Source organism: Lissotriton vulgaris, chromosome 2_1 (assembly GCF_964263255.1).
Source record: "Lissotriton vulgaris chromosome 2_1, aLisVul1.2, whole genome shotgun sequence".
NCBI lineage: Eukaryota > Metazoa > Chordata > Amphibia > Caudata > Salamandridae > Lissotriton > Lissotriton vulgaris.
The window spans coordinates 1,412,240,516-1,412,258,614 of record NC_141687.1 but is presented as its reverse complement, the minus strand read 5'-3'; the positions used below and the strand labels follow the sequence as shown (position 1 = coordinate 1,412,258,614).

General features: G+C 42.7%; 1 protein-coding gene across 1 annotated transcript in view; it reads left to right on the top strand.

The window, feature by feature from the left end:
• SIK2 (salt inducible kinase 2) overlaps positions 1 to 18,099 on the top strand; it is a 313,110-nt gene that overhangs the window by 228,632 nt on the left and 66,379 nt on the right. Inside the window, exon 8 of the mRNA XM_086954303.1 lies at positions 7,656 to 7,808. Within this exon, the coding sequence (XP_086810429.1) occupies positions 7,656 to 7,808 (153 nt within the window). The remainder of the gene's footprint in view (positions 1 to 7,655; positions 7,809 to 18,099) is intronic.

Here is an 18,099-nt window from a genome sequence, read left to right as displayed (position 1 = left end):
TCTAAGTGTCTTTTAGCATAGCACTCGCTCTAGGCCTGGTTAATCAGTCAGTTACCACCAGTACCTGTCTGAAAAAGTTGTGGGCACAGGATGATTTTGGAAAAATACCTCTTTCTGCTCCTCTGTTGGTTCTTTCTGCACATCTCTTGCTTCTTCCTGCACTTTTGTTAGTCTTTCTGGACTTCTGTAGACTCTTTCAGCATTTGTCTTGCTCCTTTCTGCGCTTTTCTTCCTCTTTCTTCACATGTCCTACCTTTTATAGGCATAGTTGGAAATTAGTATTTAAAAAACCATTGATATTCACTGAAAAAAACCATAGGTTTCAGGCACGTTATAGTTAGAAATTAGCATTTAAAAATCCTTAGAAATTCACTGAAAGACATAGGTTTTTGGGAAATTTATAGTTAGTTGGGCATTTTACTCGTACAAAACCAGAGACATTCCCCGTTATAGTTAGTTCAGCCAACTATAACTCACGCCCCCGCAATGCACTGCTGATGTCGTCACGTATTACATCACTCAAGACATGGTCAGTGACATCACTGATGACATTATCCATGTGATAATTTGATGCATTTTCTCACACCCTAATATAACCTTTGATACACCCACTCTAAATTACAGACTGCTATTCTCAAAACCATAGACACTCCAACACCAATAACTACATACCCACTCACTGCTTCTTAGGTTTACACACACATCTACTCACTCAACCGTACAGTCACTCATACTTATGGTCACTCAGTACAGGACTATCATATGCACTCATACACCTATATAGACACGCGTACATCGCCACTCATCCATAGAGGAACTCACACACCTAGTCAGTCATGCAAATAATTAATCACACTGCCATTTACTCTCCTATACAGTTATACACACACCAGCTCACTTACTCATACAAATACTATCACATTCTTACGCTCTTATACAATCACTGATACAAGCACACACTCATCCATACAGCCACTCTCACAATCGCACTCTTACTTATAGCCATTTATATACTCCAATACACATACATACTGCCTTTCACATATGTAGTTACTCACACATGTACTACTGAGATATACATTCACTCACTAACACACCCATATACACACTTACCCACCCATACAGTCCATCACAGATGCACTCTGGAAACCATGCGCCCAGTGAATCACCCACTCACACATCTATGCACAGTCACACACACCCCCCCCACACAAACACTCAGGGACCCATACAGATACTCAGACAACCAATCAATAACCCATATAGACACTCATGTAGCAATTCACAAACCCATGCAGCCGCTTACACACCAACAGACAGACGTATACAGACATTCACACAGTTTAGTCACTAACCCATGCATTCAGTAAGATATGTTTAATCACTCACTTATAGAGTCAGTCACACACCTACTATATCATCCATTTGGACAATTATAAACCCACTCATTCTTCAATACGCCTTTCCCTATATATATTAAACATATTTAAACTTTACAAAAACACAGTCACTGGATGATGTCATCAGTGATGTCACTGACCATGTCATGAGTGATGTAATGTGTGACGTCATCAGCAGTGCATTGCGGGGCCCGAGTTCTAGTTAGCTGCACTAAATATAACGGGGGAATTTCTCTGGTTTTGTACAAGTGAAATGTCCAACTAACTATAACTTTCCCTAAAATCTATGGTTTTTTTCAGCAAATGTCTGTCTTTTTTAAATGCTAATTTCTAACTGTAACTTTCCCTAAAACCTTTGTTTTTTTCAGTGAATACGTGTGTGTGTGTGTATATATATATATATATATATATATATATATATATATATATATATATATATATATATATATAAATAATGTGTGTGTGTGCGCCCCAACTCCCACCCCCATATGCTGTCAACACCACGCCGAGCACGGTCCTGCAGCCAACCCATGCACTCCCCCAGCCCGATTATGGTCCTGGGGACCCCATCTTGCGGAACCCAGCCAATTTGTAAATGGGAGGGGAGGAGGCATGCAGCCCCCCTCCCTGGGCCGATATGTGCCCGAGGACCCCAGCCCCCGAGGCTGGCCAAGGATTAAAGGGGGAGGGGGACCATGCAGAAAACCTACCTGGGCAGATTTTCCCCCGGGGACCCCACCCCCTCTGCGCCCGGCTAATCATTAAAAGGGGATCGGGGCACACAATATTCATATCTGCTTTCCTGCCATTTCAATGCGGGCAGGGAAACAAATCTCAAGTCCACTCCCAGCTACCGGGAGCTTTTTTAAAGTTACTTCCAGCTTGGAGTGGACTTTGTGTTCGCTCTCGCTTGGCTGCAGTTTTGAAATTGCTCCAGCGAATAAGAACAAAAACAGGTCTCCCTGCCTGTACCAGTGCAGGTAGGGAAACCGCTATGCCCTGAGGGTGGGCACCCTGTGACATAGCAGAAGCTGGATCTGCAGGATGGGGTCGTCAGGGCCATTAATGGCTACAGGAGTGGGGCGGTGCGGCCTACCTTCCCTTTTGACAATCCAGCTGGGCCCCAGGGATAGGGACCCTAGGCCAAATTGACCTGGGTAGGAGGGCCACATGGCCCCCTCCCCATTAGTAATCTGGGTGGGCCCCGTGGGAAGGGGTCTTCGGGCCGCAAATGTCCTGGAAAGGGGGACCACTCATGCTCCCCCTCCTCCTATTATACTGCTGATTAGCCCCATGAGACCTGGCCCACCCTTGGAGTCATTAAAAAGAAACAAGCGCTTGATTTTTAAAAAAAAATTCCCAACAGATTCAGCAATAAAAAAAAAAAAGAAAATTAAACGTCTTTGGCCCTAGGCGGATTCCCTGTGGGATCCTACCACCAAGCATAGGGGTTCAGGATATTCCTACCCTGCCCCCTTCTGTTTTTTTTTCCTGTTTCTTTGGGACTCTGGCTGACTCCCGAGTCCCAAGAATGGCTGCCACCACTTCCGACCACTTCAGATCATGAGATCTATGGGATCCTTGGAGCATCTGTCTTCCTATATATATGTAAATCTTTTTTCTTAAATAAACTCCAAAACTATTATACCGATTTACATGAAATTATGAAAAAGGCTGTTTCTGTACCAAGATCTACCTTTCTGCCAAATTTGGTGTAATTCTGTTCTTCGGTTCAGGCTGTAGTGTCGTCTAAAATTCCTATGGGAAATTGCATGAGGAAAACGCGTTTTTGGACTCTCCTTTTTCTTGTCCTCCGCTTGACTAGTCCCCCTGAAACTTTCCTGACAGCAGCGGAAGTTAATGGCAAATACGTTTTTTAAATTTTGTGAGCTTGCGTCAGTTATTAGCAACACAAAACTATTTTCCTATGGAAACAAGGTCCTAACTAGAACTACCTAATGGAGAACGCCAGTATATTATGAGATATATATGTATGTGTTCATTAAAAAAAAAAGTTGAAGTGGAGTTATACGTAAATAAGATTTTAACTTATGTTACAAAAAAAACTTGGAAATTGACAGAAAAAAACAAAGGGTAAAGTGGAGTTATATGTGGGTCTTCTAATTACAAAAAAACTATGGTTTAAAAAACAAAACACTGAAATACGCCCTTTAATTAACTTACCTAAGTATAACTTGCACCGCCATGGATTTCAGATGTGTTCAGTGATGTGATCAGCAGTGCAGGTTAGACCTAGGTCAGTTATATAAAATTGGTGATTTTAAATTTTTTTTGTTTGTGTTTTTAAACAGCTTTTTTATTAGAAGACCTATGTAGAACTTCACTTTAACCTTTGTTATTTCCAGTGAATTTGTGAGTTTTTTAATGACGTAATGTGAAATCTTATTACAATACATCTGTGCCCAACCCCTTGCTGCACATAGCTGAAGCTGTGGGGTTTGTCTTGCAGAGCCTGATTGCTTAGCCAGACCTTGTGTCCAATCCCCAGCATGCAGCTATCTTCTTTTGGGAGCTACCCTCCCACAAGCGTACATTGCCCAACAGACCTCTACCGCACAGTAGCTCTTTTGGTTTTTTAATCGCATTGGGGGCCATACTGGATGCAACAGGAGGAACATGAAAACCTATTTATTTTGTATTTTTTAAATGTTGGCCCCATTGTCCTTCCAACCCCAAGGTGTAAATAAAAGGTCAGGGTATCCCTGTCATACCCTTTTATATTGTATTTCAGTTTTTTGATTGTTAATCTTGGTTCGTATCGTTCAGCTCCTATGGAACAGACCAAGGGAGTACCTTGGGGCTCATGTTTGAGCCCAACATTGTTTAACATCTACATTGCTCCCTTGGTCAGTCTCCTGAGGACATATGGGTTCAATCCCTTATCCTATGCCGACGATACTCAGCTTCTTTTCCCATTTAACAAATTTACGGCTGCAGTCCAGTTTGCCTTCTCCAATGGGATGAGGGCCATATCACAATGTATGGTAAATAACTTCTTACAATGCAATGTGGGGAGACAGTGGTAATGCTCTTTGGAGAGGCCCCTCTCCTATGGATACCAGACTGGTGGCCATCTGATTTGAGCTCCTATCCTGCTCCTAAGCTTAAAGTTAAAAATCTGGACATTCGCCTAGACCGGGCACTTCCTACTCTGTTGAGTTTTTCCTTTACTCCTTGATTCTACCCACAAAACTCTAGTCCAGGCTTTGGTATTAAGCCGCCTGGGCTGTTGTAATGGCTTGCTGATCTCTGCCAATGATGCCTTACTCAGCAGACTGCAGGTAGTTCAGAACACGGCAGCACGGCTGGTCCTAAATGTTCCACCTAGGACCCCCTCCTTGTAAAGCTGCATTGGCTTCCTATCCACCAACGGATTAAATTTAAAACTTGCTTAACCATCCACAAGGCATTGCAGAACCTGGACCCTTCCTATCTTTCGGAGAAATTCCTACCCTATGCACCCCCAAGATCTCTCCGTTCAAGCATTAAACATCTTCTGGTGGTACCTCGTGTAAGAAAAGCTAGACTAGGAGGAAACCCCTCTCCTACCTTTGCTCTCGCCTCTGGAATGAGCTCCCTCTCTCTCTAAGAGCTCAGAACATCTGAAATACAGAAAATTGCTTAAGACCTTCTTATTCTGTGTCTGCTAAACCTGCTAGGAACCGCTGCTTCTCCTCAGTCTGCTTTAAGTGCAGAGATACCCCTTCGGGGGTCGATTCCAGAGCTGCATACAAACAAAATACATTTTTAAAAATTACATTTTTAGGACTTGGGACCGAGTCTTGTAATAGCAGCCATAACATTTCTGTTCATGTATCACCAACCAATGAGAGCCCTGGGTCCCGCTGGACCAGCCTCAGTCCTGTGATACCACCCAGTCAGAATGCTTTATTTTACATTCCAGTATCGCAGACCCCCTCAGGAGTGCCATGACATTAGATATCTCTATTTTTTTTACTTGAATTTATCAAAAATGGCTGGACAGATTTACATCCCATCACAAAAAGCATATTTTCTGAGAAAATGTCTAGCTTCCTGACAAATTTTTAATTCTGTTCAGCCTTTTTCTCTGTATTGTGTAAAATTCCCTATGGAAATTACTTGTGAAAGTTTTTTGGGGACTTACCACACTTTTCTCCGCCTCACTTGACACATCACCCCCGCATCTTTCCAGGAAGAAGCTCGGGTGGATGAACTTTGTAATGTTTCGTGAAAATTCATATAACTATGCCAAAGTTATCAGAAATGTTCTTCCAATAGAAATTCAGACTAACATATGTATAACTGAATAGTGGTGCCTGCCACCGTGTAATAGTCACATACAGCATAGTTAAAATGAAGCTATGGTTACAAAACCAGACCTAAAAAATACTGAAATCTGCGAGTAATGGTTAGCTCTCAATCACTAACTCACAACAGCCATGCAAATCCAAAATCGGACACCATAGGCAAAGCAATGCTCCTATCCTCATCCTTGATGTAACCGATGCAATCACAAATGTTCTAACTAATCTTATCCATAATATCAGTAACCACGTGAAAGAGGCTGCAATGAATGTGATGTTACCTATTGATTTGAGTATGTGTCGATATTTTAATAAATGCGTTTAAGTGTTGTGTATTGATAGAAATATTGTGAGGTCAAAAGCATTGAATTTGGTGTGCATTTCACGATGTTCATGGCTGTTGTGTGAGTTTTGGATTGTAGAGCAAACTCTAACTGGTGAATTTCAAGGGTTTTCATAAGTTAGTTTATAACAATAACTTCACTATAACTATAAGTGAATTTCAAGGGTTTTTAAAAAAAAAACATTTGTTAAGGTGTTTAACCAATACCAACCTTAACTTAACTCTAACTTGATTTTTTCAGTAACTTTCTATTTTCCTAGTAATATATTTCGCCCAGCTTCTAGAATAGTATTCTCTATCATACTGCGTGACCGACAGCCACCTGCCAAACCACACTGCACATGACCCCCATAGGCAGACGCACAGGGTATAAGAGTTAATAAAGACAAGCTCTTTGATTTTTGTTAGTGGTTTTCAAAAGAATGTTTTTTGTGGAGAAGAGCATTTGTAAGGGGGATTTTGTGTTTTTCTTTTACATTTGTTGTGGCATGATGCCACGTGTAAACTTTTTTTTTTTTAACTGTTCGAATTATTTGTAATGTTCTTCCATCATTTATTTTCCTATTGTTGGGTTTTGTTTTCTGCTCTATTCATTGATCTTGCACTCCATGCATTACAGTTCGAACAATTTGAGGCGCAAATTGTTTGCTTCCTCTCCTTCATTCCGCACTAAAGCAGGAATACTTGGCAGAGTTGCGTCCTCATGCTTCTTCCTGGCACCACGAGTACTCTCTCTCATGCTTCAACTTGAAGTCTCCTTGCCTGTTCGAGGTGCTGAAGGATTGCAGCCCTTTCTGGCCTCTGTCCCCAAAGCTTGCAGCTGACCCTCCGTTCCTTTCGCTTCTCAGCAGGGGATCGCTGAATGTAATCCCAGGACTTTGTCTCAGGTTCCACTGTCTCCCCAGGGCAGATCACCTCTTACGCATCAGATTCTGAAACCAAAGCGGATGTAAAATATAATCCAGGGTGGTCGGTCGGAACCTTGTCCACCGTTGCTTGGAGTGGGCTACCACCAGCATCCTCTCAGAAGCCAAACTGATCAGGTCTCTTGCCTCACCAAATGATGGAAGGGCCTCCCATTGCTGTGGCAAAGGCACGTTTCGATGTTGTGACCTGCGCTCTCAACTAATGTTCCTAAAGTTAATTTAACAGTATTATCCGAGAGGGACACTCCCAGGTAGTTATTTACAGGGGTGGACAAGGCCCCTCGGCTTCACCATGGGACCCTCTGACAGAACTATGTGGGAGTGCCCGCTCCCCCCCTTTGGAAATGTTGCTTAATTAACTTCAAGAACATTCTATGGTCAAGACCAGGTCAGTCAGTGACTATTGAATGCACATGTACCATAATCTTTCACCATTGATATGTGGAATGTATTTGAAAGAGTTGCACACTGTTCGGTAAGCTCATTTTTGGATGCATTGATGTCTAAGTCAAAAACACCTGTGTTTCATATACATAGGCCTGTGTTCTCATGGTTATGAAAACGTCGTGGGCATAAGTGGGACATGCAACGGGGGCCAGCAGCCTGTCGGCTTTGTGTTACACCCTTGTCGGCTGGACTTTCACGCACTTTGTTTCCTTCTCTTCCCTCCCCTCCCCAGTCCCTACAGAACAAGAGCTACAACCACTTTGCCGCCATTTACTATCTGCTGGTGGAGAGGCTGAAGTCACACCGGAGCAGCTTCCCCGTGGAGGCACGACTCGATGCCCGCCAACGTCGGCCCAGCTCGGTGGCGGAACAAACGGTTGCCAAGGTAACGCGCCATTAGCCCACTAATCCCATAATATCTCGCGGCCCCCACAGCCACTTCTGCGCTGCGCCTCGGTAGCATTCCAGCGGAACAACGTGTTTGGCCTCCTTGTAAGCGGGTGGAGTGGTCTTTTTAAAGAATATAACCTTTACTGAATGCCCTGAAATGGAAAGCAGTGTTGTGCGAGGCGGTTGAAGTGTGTGTTCTCGGAATCCGAGGAACACTGCTCGTTCCCGCTTCATGCTGGCGCCAGCAGGAGGCAAGCGCATGCTTTTCTCTTTTTCACGACCTGTTCTGCTATTTTCATAAAACCAAAGAATTTGACCATTTATGAAACCCTTTCATTTTCGTCAACAGAAATATACACATATAAAAAAAATCAACTTGTCCGTCAAGCAAAGCAATCAAATGCATGCCTTCAGCACCTGATGACAGTTTTTTTGTGTGCACCTTTTGTCGACAGTTAATTGTACAATAGAGTAGTTAAAATTGTGAGTGCGTTCAAGAAGCAAATAGGCCACATAGCGTCCGTTTACCGTGATGCACAGAGACATAGTATAACTAATTAAATTAATGCACCAGCACAGTTAGAAGATTATGAAGTTGAATTATTAAATGTCGTGGAGTTCTGCTTCTTTCAGGAGTTAAAAACTATTTAGATTTGTAAATAAGAGTATCGGAGATTGAGAAATGTAGCAGTCCCTTTTTTTATTATTATTAGTTATAATTACTGTGATCTCATAATATTTGATTAACGTATGCTGCCCAACACTCAAAGCATTGAAAACAATGACTACCCAACTCAGTGGTGTTGAGTAGACGCGGATACCTTAAACAAGGAAGTATGCAGCTGTCTGATAACAAGCAGTGGGGCATTATGAATTGCTTCTAATTAAAAAGAAAATCACTAGGTAAAATGTGTTTGTATTTAGCTTCCAAGGCAGGTGATATGGAAGCTTTTGTGATGGTGTACATTTGTAGAAATGCCAGTGTATCAGAATGGTGGTGGGCCAAGCACGGCGGAAAGGCCTGAAGTAGAATGTGTCTGCGAGTGGTACGCATAAGTGAATAGAAGGATGAGATTGAGAAATGTGGTCCTGGTGCAGATAATAATGCAGCGATAATCCCAAGGCAAGCTGCCACCTGCCTAATGTTTTTGTGTTTTAAAGCTAGTTTGTTATTGGCAATTTCTGAAAGCCTACAGACTATTGCCCCATGGTTCATAAGGAAGAATTATGATGACTAACCACCGGCGTCCATGTTGTCGGCCATGTGAAGGTGGAACTCCGCACTGACTCTGCCCGGAGTGAGCCTGTAACTTTCTTACTCTTTCTTCCAGGAAACCTTGTCCCCGCGTTGAACCAGACCCCACTGTCCTCTCTAAAAATACAGGAATAGTATTGAAGGAGTTTATTAGCAGTTCTGGTGCATCTGTTCCTTCACACATTTAAACTGCTGTAGTTTTCTGGGCTTTCCCTTGAAACGGGCTGTCTCTGAGGAAGCCAGGCATTCTGGGTCGTGGAGGGAAATCTGTTCACAAAGTGGTCAACGGACCACATCACAAGTGTGACTTTCAGCTACTCCTGGTCTTTGAGCCAACAGCACCGAGCATGCTGGGATTTGCGGGCAATACTAATAATGGAGAAAAGGAAACTTACGAGGCCCTGCTTTGGTAGTGCTGTTGGATAACAAAACTGGGACTGGCTCGCTTATGACCTGGGCAGAATGCCACCTCAGGTTCACACTTCTGCGCACACCGCATTCAGCAACAACATAGTCAGGGTACTCCCCTAAGAGCAGAGGTTGGTGCATTCGAGGAAACTGGGAAGTAGCTATTACGCTGTCTGTGGTTCTATGCAATCCTTTGCATGTTTAAGGCCCACCCCTCTACTAGCAGGGTCTGCCATAATAACGGCTGTATTTTTGTAGGATTCATCGACACAGCTGTCTTAGTAAGCACCATATAGGAAGCAGATGGTATTGTCACAATTGACTCGATGACTGTAAATAATAGGAAAAGATTGTTTTTAAATGACCACAGAATAATTCATATTAGTGTCACACAACTGGATGCCACACGTAAGTGCCTGGGAGTACATTATCTTAGATGTGTGCCCTGTGCAGCTGCAAAAAGGGTATCAAAGCCATAGCGCGTAAAAACAACACAAAGCTAGAGTGAGGATGTGTAGCAAAAAGTAGTAAGTTCCCAATCAACCCAAGAATGGGTACAAAAATGCTTTTTTTTGCATTGCTAAAGTGTCATCCTGAATGAGGTGAAACTGCAAATTTTGTGTAAAGACCTGGGCCACATTAAAGAAACCGCGCACTATCCCATTCTGTGTTGTGGTGTAGACTGGGACAGGGCTGCGTATCACAGCAAATGTGCTGTTCCTGGTACAGGTGTAAACCCATGCCTTCAGTGAAAACACTGCATTAGTGAAAAGTGGACCAGCTGTTTGAAACCACCAGTCCAACTTTCACTGTGCAGGTGACAAATGTCCACTAATGCGGTTATGGGCCCCACCTGTAATAGAGTGCGCTGCTTGGTCAGGGTCATTAACTAACCAGTTACACCTTCAGAGCACTTTATGTATTATAACCCCCGATGTTTAGGTTCAGGATAGTTCATAATCTAGTGAAAATAGGCACTCAGCAGCCATTTTTGTTTGTGTTTGTAAGATGAGGCACCCTAAAGTAACCTACGAGAAAGCCAACTTGAAGTCTGGCAATTGTGCAGAAAGCTTGCAGCTGCCATTTTCTTTTTATTACACCTTTACCTATTTCACATTTTTCGGGCTGGTGCTTAACATCTGGAATCAAGATGGCTGATGGGTATTTAAACACTGTGAACATGAATCGTAGTCCTTATTAAAAAGTGCGGTTTTTCAACTAATTGGATAGAGAAGTTCGCCACTTGAGACCTAAATCCCAAATTCAGGGGGCACGTCTTTCCCATTTCTGGCACCTCACATGTGTTTTGTTATAAAAATACATGCTGTGCATAAATAAGATATAGATCTCAATCTGTTAACGCAAAATTCTTGCACACAGCTTGGTGCATATTTAAGCAAGAGCCCAGAAGTATTTTTTCCTCAAAGGACCTGTACGCGTAGTTGTTGCAAAACCAACAGATGTCAAACTGTATTTATTTAAAGGATTTGATGTTTCTGTCCTATGTAGGTTAAGAAAAGTAATATAACCGCGCGCAGCTATAGCTCCTCGGTCTCTCTCGGGAAATTAATCAGAGTAAGCCTATCGCCGTTGAAAAATGATTGCAAGAGAAGATTGTTTCTCTTTTTCAAAAATGTCCTTATTTTGATGAATCCGCTAAACATTTAACTTGTGTTTTTCTTTGGTAAAGTTGTGATATCTCAGTGCAAGCGTACAGAAAAGAACTAATTTGTGTTATAGTTTTTTATGTCTTCGCATTTCATTTTTCTCAAATATTAATAACTAATAGAAAATCGAGACAACATCTTTGACGTGCTCTTTGTCCTCTGTTGTACCACAGATGGCGAGGGGTTTTTGCAGCTGTCACAGGTCAGTGCACTGTGGTTTACCGCAGGTTACAAACAGAGTGGGCAGCGTGTCGATGTGATAGTGGCCATATTTAGAGACGACACCTCTCTCTCTGCGGATTGTTCACTTCTCCGTATGCTCCGTACGTCTTACGTCATGTCAGGTGATCGGCTCCTGGGCGCGCGTGCCTCAAGGGCACTTGTCTGGGTGTGGTTAACAGGTTAGCTTAACCTCGGCGTTTTGACGCAACACCGGGAAGGTGCAAAACAGAATTTCAATAGGAATTTTCAATTTTCAACCAATCAATCTCGGAGCAAGTGGACTGCAAAGTGCAGGAAGAGCGCATTCAAAGGTCGGCTCGAAAAATCATTACAGCTTTGTGTACAACGTGTCCTCGGGGACACTCCGTCTTTCTGCATACGATTCTGTACTGTAACCAGAATACGACTGAAGCGTTTTAGGGGACTCCTGCTCCATTAGACCTAAGCGAATGACCGGGGTTGCCGCATGGAGTTTACTCGCCCTTTACCTTGTGTTTGTGCGGTCTGGGCTAACCTCTGCGAGCTGTCCATCTCTGGCGCTGTATTCACTTTTGAGTCCGGAGTTGATGGATTATCGTTCTGCATTGCTTTTCTTTATATGGATGTGCTCTGGGTTAGTGGTTCTTGAATTTGTTTATTTTCTGCACTCTCGTCCGAATTAGATTACAAATCCTCCAGAGAAGGGTGAAAACTTTTCGTTTCTGTTAGGCTAAATGAGGATTCCATTGATGCTATGTACGTATTTTCTGTTACTTTTCCCAACATTGCCTACTAGGACTTACCGATTCACATTTGCGTGGGGTATTATATTGCTTTCTTCAGTGCGGCTATACATTGTTACATTGAATGAGAGGGCCTTTTGTTACGATGCAGTCTGATAGAGTTGGTTTCTATAGAAGTAAACATTGTCTCATAGGTGTTGTGTTATTCAGTTCTCCAAGCGCCGGGACGCCTCTTAGCTGCGGCATCCGTGCGCTATACAAAAAAGAAATAACATAACATAACATTTGTTCCTAGTTAGATATTTTCTGATATTCATGTTCTCTGTGCTTTACTGTACCCTCCACGAGTGTATGCTAAGCTACTGATTGCTAGTTATGCAGGTTTTTCATTGCTGTTTACTATGTGGGGGTACTGTGTGTTCCCAGTTGAGTATATCCTTCCAATATGAGAATAATATTTACAGCTGTTTTAAAGTTGGGTGTGTTTTGTATCCCTTTGACCGGTGATGTTTACCTTAGGCTAGTGGTATCTAGTTATATGCATTCTACCTTACTTTGATCTGTGTGGGTGTACCATGGGCTATTAGTCCTTACTTATGCATGTTCTGCATTGCTGTTATTTATGTGGGTGTACTGTGTTGGTAAATGGGTATGGTCTACCAGCATTGAAAAATAACTCCCAAGTTGCATATTGTTTTGTATTTCTGTTTTCTGTGGTGGTCTTCTCTAGGCCAGTAGTTCCTTGTTTGTGGAGTTGGATTTGTTGTATGTTACTGTTCTGTATGCAGGGTACTATAGGCGGGGTCCAGCACTGTTGTCCACAATAAGGAAACACTATTATTGAGGTTGCAAACTCTGGTATATTCTGTTCGCCATGAAAATTAACTTGGGCAGTGCTTAATTTGTAAATAATTAAGTGCCAGGGCCTTTCTGGAAGGCCAATGCAGCCTGCACCACCTATTGCCCCTGCCAGCGCTGCCAATGACAATACTAACAACACCAAACCATTGCACTCCTACAAGTGACACAGTTCAGACTATTTCAGGCCACACAAAGCTATAATAATGGCGTGAGAGGCTGGTAGTATTCATTTTCAATGTGAATTGACTTAATAAACACAGTTATTGTGCTCCTTTCAAAATTAAACACATCGCCACCACGTGGTGGACTGTTACTAGTACCGAGGCTGACAATTAAGTGCTGAGCACCGGAAACCTCTGGCTCAAGTTAAGCGCTGCCTCTGGGCTAGTAGTCTGCTACACTACTATTCTCTGTGTGGATGTACTTTTAGATAGTTTGGCATGTACTGTATTACCTTGTCTTTAAGACTGTACTATAGATTAACAGTTTCTAGCTATGTATATATTATGTTGTACACACTATAAGTTTGTGGTTCACAGGTGTGTAGGTTCCATTCTTAGATCTTTAAATAAGGGCATACATAATGAAAGATAAGTCTTCAAAGTGCATTATGTTCTGCGTTCTTCCTCGCTATACTTTACTGGCATTCTCTCTTCCTGGTTCCTAGTTGGGTATGTGCTGCACTGCTGTCTTTTATGCACGCTATTTGCTAAGGGTACTTCCTCCAATACTGTTCCGTGGTGGGTCTTCTCTGGAAGGTGTGTATGTGCTGTTACTGTTCCCTGTGCTGGTGTTCCATGAGGGTTAACTCCTGGCTGGGTGTTTCCATTTTGTGTGCTCTGCACGTTTGGCCTCGTGCCCTCTTCTCTCGTGCAATAACCTCATCCTATTGGTGGAGTCCCAGGCCTGGGGTTCTCCTTTGAACGTTGGGATTATTTTTGTCTGAAGATAAGCAGAGACCGGTCGAGTCCTTCAGCCTGAGGGTACATTTAAAGGTCAGAGCTGTTCATTTGTTTGCTCTAAAATAATTTTGGCTGAGAAGCGAGCAGCTTGCAGGTATTACACCATCACTTCTGTGATCTAGCAGCAAAAAACCTTCTACACGATTCTTGCATCACAAGGCAAAAACTGTTGTCCTTAAATGGTAGGAGGGCCATTCCTATGGAGGTGCCACACTTTCTTGCCAGGACATCTTCGCTGTAGTTGTAATTTTGTTCCAAAAAAGAACCTTTAAAGAGTACCCCCAAGGTCAGTAGTCACATCCTGGGGCTTCAGTGAGTGGAAAGGTAGTTGCAAAAATACTCCAGGGGCTATCGGGCAGAACTGCGTTTCCGATATACGCATAGTAAAGATCGAGCCAGACTCAGCAGAACTCTACAGGGCCAAACATGCAGTCCACGAGAGGCTGGAGTGGTAGGTGGGTTCTGAGAATTAAGGTGGACTGTTAAATTGTTACGATACACTGTGTGGTGTCTTCAGCTGTTTTTGTGAGATGGCCAAGTTGATGACAAAAATTGTGATTGTGGGCAAATCGCTGCATCTGCCTGTGCCTTAGACTGAAAGATTGTGCACTATGTAAAAAAAAAAGACAAACTCAATGGGGTATTGTCACTGCTACGTGTCCAACCAATCCCATTCTGTTTTCTCAAAACTTATTTCAACGGGACCCTAGACTCCGTTTTGGTCTACGAGCAGCACTCCAATACACCATTAATATATCCTGATGCTCTTAACGATGGAAGCTGTAGATTCTGCTATGATGCTCCTATTCTCTGTGTGGCACTCTGGGGGCTTCTTGGAGCTTGAAATCACGTTTTCTTTCAAGGACAGGACACTACATGTGTATCTGACTTCTCCGACCCTTTAATCTGCTTGACTAAATCGCTTTTTATGTGCTGCACATAGCCAATTTATAGACACTACTACCTTGGAAAAATACTTTGTTAGCACATCTTATTTACTTGCTGCATAGCTGAGTTAGAACTAACGATTACAAACCAAGCCAAGTCAATTTTTTTAGCTTTTTTTTTTTTAGTAGCACACACCAACTATGCTAAATACCTCTATCATCTTCAAAAAAAGGAACAGAAATTATAATTCTATGAAAACCACATAAACCTAGCATCACTATTAAATTAACAGTAAAACTCGAGTCACTGCCTACACAACACCGCATAAGGCAGTACATCACATGTAGAGCAGAGCGAGACATCAGCAACACAGTGGCAGGCACTTTAACAAAATATGAACTACTTTTTAGTTCTCATCAATTTGTAAAAATTCACACTAACTATTCATGCTATTTTTTAACATCGAAATCTGCTTAGCCAGTTTTGCATGTGTGAAGTAATGGTACACACACTGCTTTAAATGTGCAGGTACCGAGCACCTGCACTTCCTTAATTTGAAAGGGAGAGTACCTACACTTCTTAGTAGAGGAGCAATAATTTAAACGTTCTGTCCTTTCTCAATAGCACACCGTTACTCTGGAAAAGTGAGTACCAACACTTTTATATTTCCATTTCAGCCACTGGCGACATTGATGTGCTAATGGTTCACATAAATGTTGAACAACAGGGAACATTTGCGCTTCCACATTAACACCAACAACGGCATAAGTGTCTAATATGCACTCAGTACAGAAACGCAGACCATTAATCATCACCATGGTTACCAATAAAGACCACCGTATTACTCTTTAAAGTCTGGAATTTAAGAACTGCGCTGCAGCGTATTAAAGCTTCCTTTATATATTTTAAAGCCCGATATAGGATTTTGTCTTACCCCCCCAAATATAATTGCATTGCATTCCTTACCATACGAATATGATGTGCCTTGAAAATGCCCTTCAAATAACACATTTTCAAAATCTTTATACCTGGGCGTAAAATAAGTGTGTCGCAAACTTTTAAAATTTAAGCTGAACAAACAACTCTTTTTTGCCATTCTTGCCTTTTACATTCCTTTTACCAATAATTTCTAGAACAGGTGCCGGATGGAGATTTATTTTTAAAAGCAGCCTTTATATGAATTAGAATGCCTACTCTAAAACACCGCTGAGAAGGTAAAGCTCTAAACATTTTGTGTAAGAGCTGGGCGTATCTGGAACGTTTCTAATCTGACTTTATCTTCTAAGAAGCCCATGTTACACAGTGTGTTACATAACAATCCAAACAGATTCTTATTCATGGAGGAGGATTGCTCCCAGACTGTTACGCGTATGCATAGTTAATTCCAGATTTTGTACAAAATTGTTGTTGGTACAATTTTTGTTGAGGGCAATGGGAACTTCAATATCAAATACAATAGAAAAGAGATATCGGTTTTGCATTAACTGTCATAACATTTTCATTCTTTAATACCCCTAACCAACATTAGCAAGAAAAATGTGTCCTAATTAAGCATTATAGCCCGCTGTTGTGGGCAGTTAACAGTTAAAGCCCCCAAATGCAGCTGGGGCCTTTAGGAACTGTTATATCTTGAGACTGAAGGAATATGAGGCTGTTAGAACATACCCCCTCTGGGGGAGGAATGTTCTTAATTAAAATTAGGAAACAGAAAGACAGTCATTGGAATGTTGGGACAGAATTTCTGTACCAGCCTTTATGGGTCTGAGGTCCAGTATAGCCTTATAACCCGCTTCTGAGGGCTATACTGGTTGTTAAAGGCCATGAACCAACTGTAAAGCCCGAGGGAGAAGGGCTAGAAGGTTGTTAGAACATTCCACCCACGTTGGTTAGAATGTTCTAAATTAAAAAGTGAGAAATAGAGACACTTATTGGAGAAGGCTTATACCAGCCATTATTCGTCTAGGACAAGAAAGCAAAAGTCACACAATTAATAGATGGCATGCAGAACAAATCAAAACATTTACCCCCAGTCAAGAGATCTGGCTGAAATCCATCATTCTTTTCCTCACCATGCCACCCCAGTTTAGACCTGGCCATATGCAAATTAGTCTTGACCCTGTGCCTCATGAGAACAGTCCAGCCCGAACTGCCAAGCCAGGTCCTCCCTGGACCAGAAACAAGCATCCTAGGACCGGTTTCGGGGTTTCACCCCTCATCAGCCAGGATAGCTTGAATCCAGTGGCACAGTGAGCTTGGGACCCACGTCTGGGCCATACCAGGCACCCTTAGGGTGACAAAGCGAAAGAGACAGTTGATGGGCGGAATGCAGAACAAATCCAAACATTCACCCCCAGTCAAGAGATCTGGGTAAAATCCCTCATTCTTTTGCTCACCATGCCACCTCAGTTTGGACCTGGGCATATGCAAATCAGTCTTGACCCTGTGCCTCATGGTTAAGTACTTATTTGGATATGGCTGGGTTCAAACTGGAATGACATGGGGAGCAAAAAACGATGGATTTAGGCCCAGATCTCTGTACTGGTGTGAATGTATGACATTATTCTGCATTCTGTCCATCAATTGTTCTTTTTGCATCTGTTGCCCCGAGTGGGACGGGTATACCCAGACATGGGTCCCGTGCTCTCCATGCCACTGGAGTCAAGCTATTCTTGCTGATTAGGGGTGTAACCCCAAAATCGGTCCTAGGATGCTTAGTTCCGGGCCAGGGAGGACCTGGCCTGGGAGTTCGGGCTGGACTGTGCCCATTGGGTGCAGGGTCAACACTGATTTGCATATGGCTGGGTTCAAACTGGAATGGCATGTGGAGCAAAAAAACGATGGATTTAGGCCCAGATCTCTGTACTGGGGTGAACGTATGACCTTGTTCTGCATTCTGTCCATCAATTGTTCTTTTTGCATTTGTCACCCCGAGTGGGACAGGTATACCCAGACGTGGGTCCCATGCTCTCCATGCCACTGGAGTCAAGCTATTCTGGCTGATGAGGGGTGAAACCCTAAAACTGGTCCTAGGATGCTTGGTTCCAGTCCAGGGAGGGCCTGGTAGTTCGGGCTGTACTGTTCCCATTGGGTGCAGGGTCAAGACGGATTTACATATGGCTGGGTTCAAACTGGAATGGCATGGGGAGAAAAAAAACGATGGATGTAGACCCAGATCTCTGCACTGGGGTGAATGTATTGCATTGTTATGCATTCTGTTCATCAATTGTTCTTTTTGCATTATTCATCTAGGGCCACTATATAGTCCTCAGTGGTGTTCCCGACGTTCTAATCCCCATTTCAC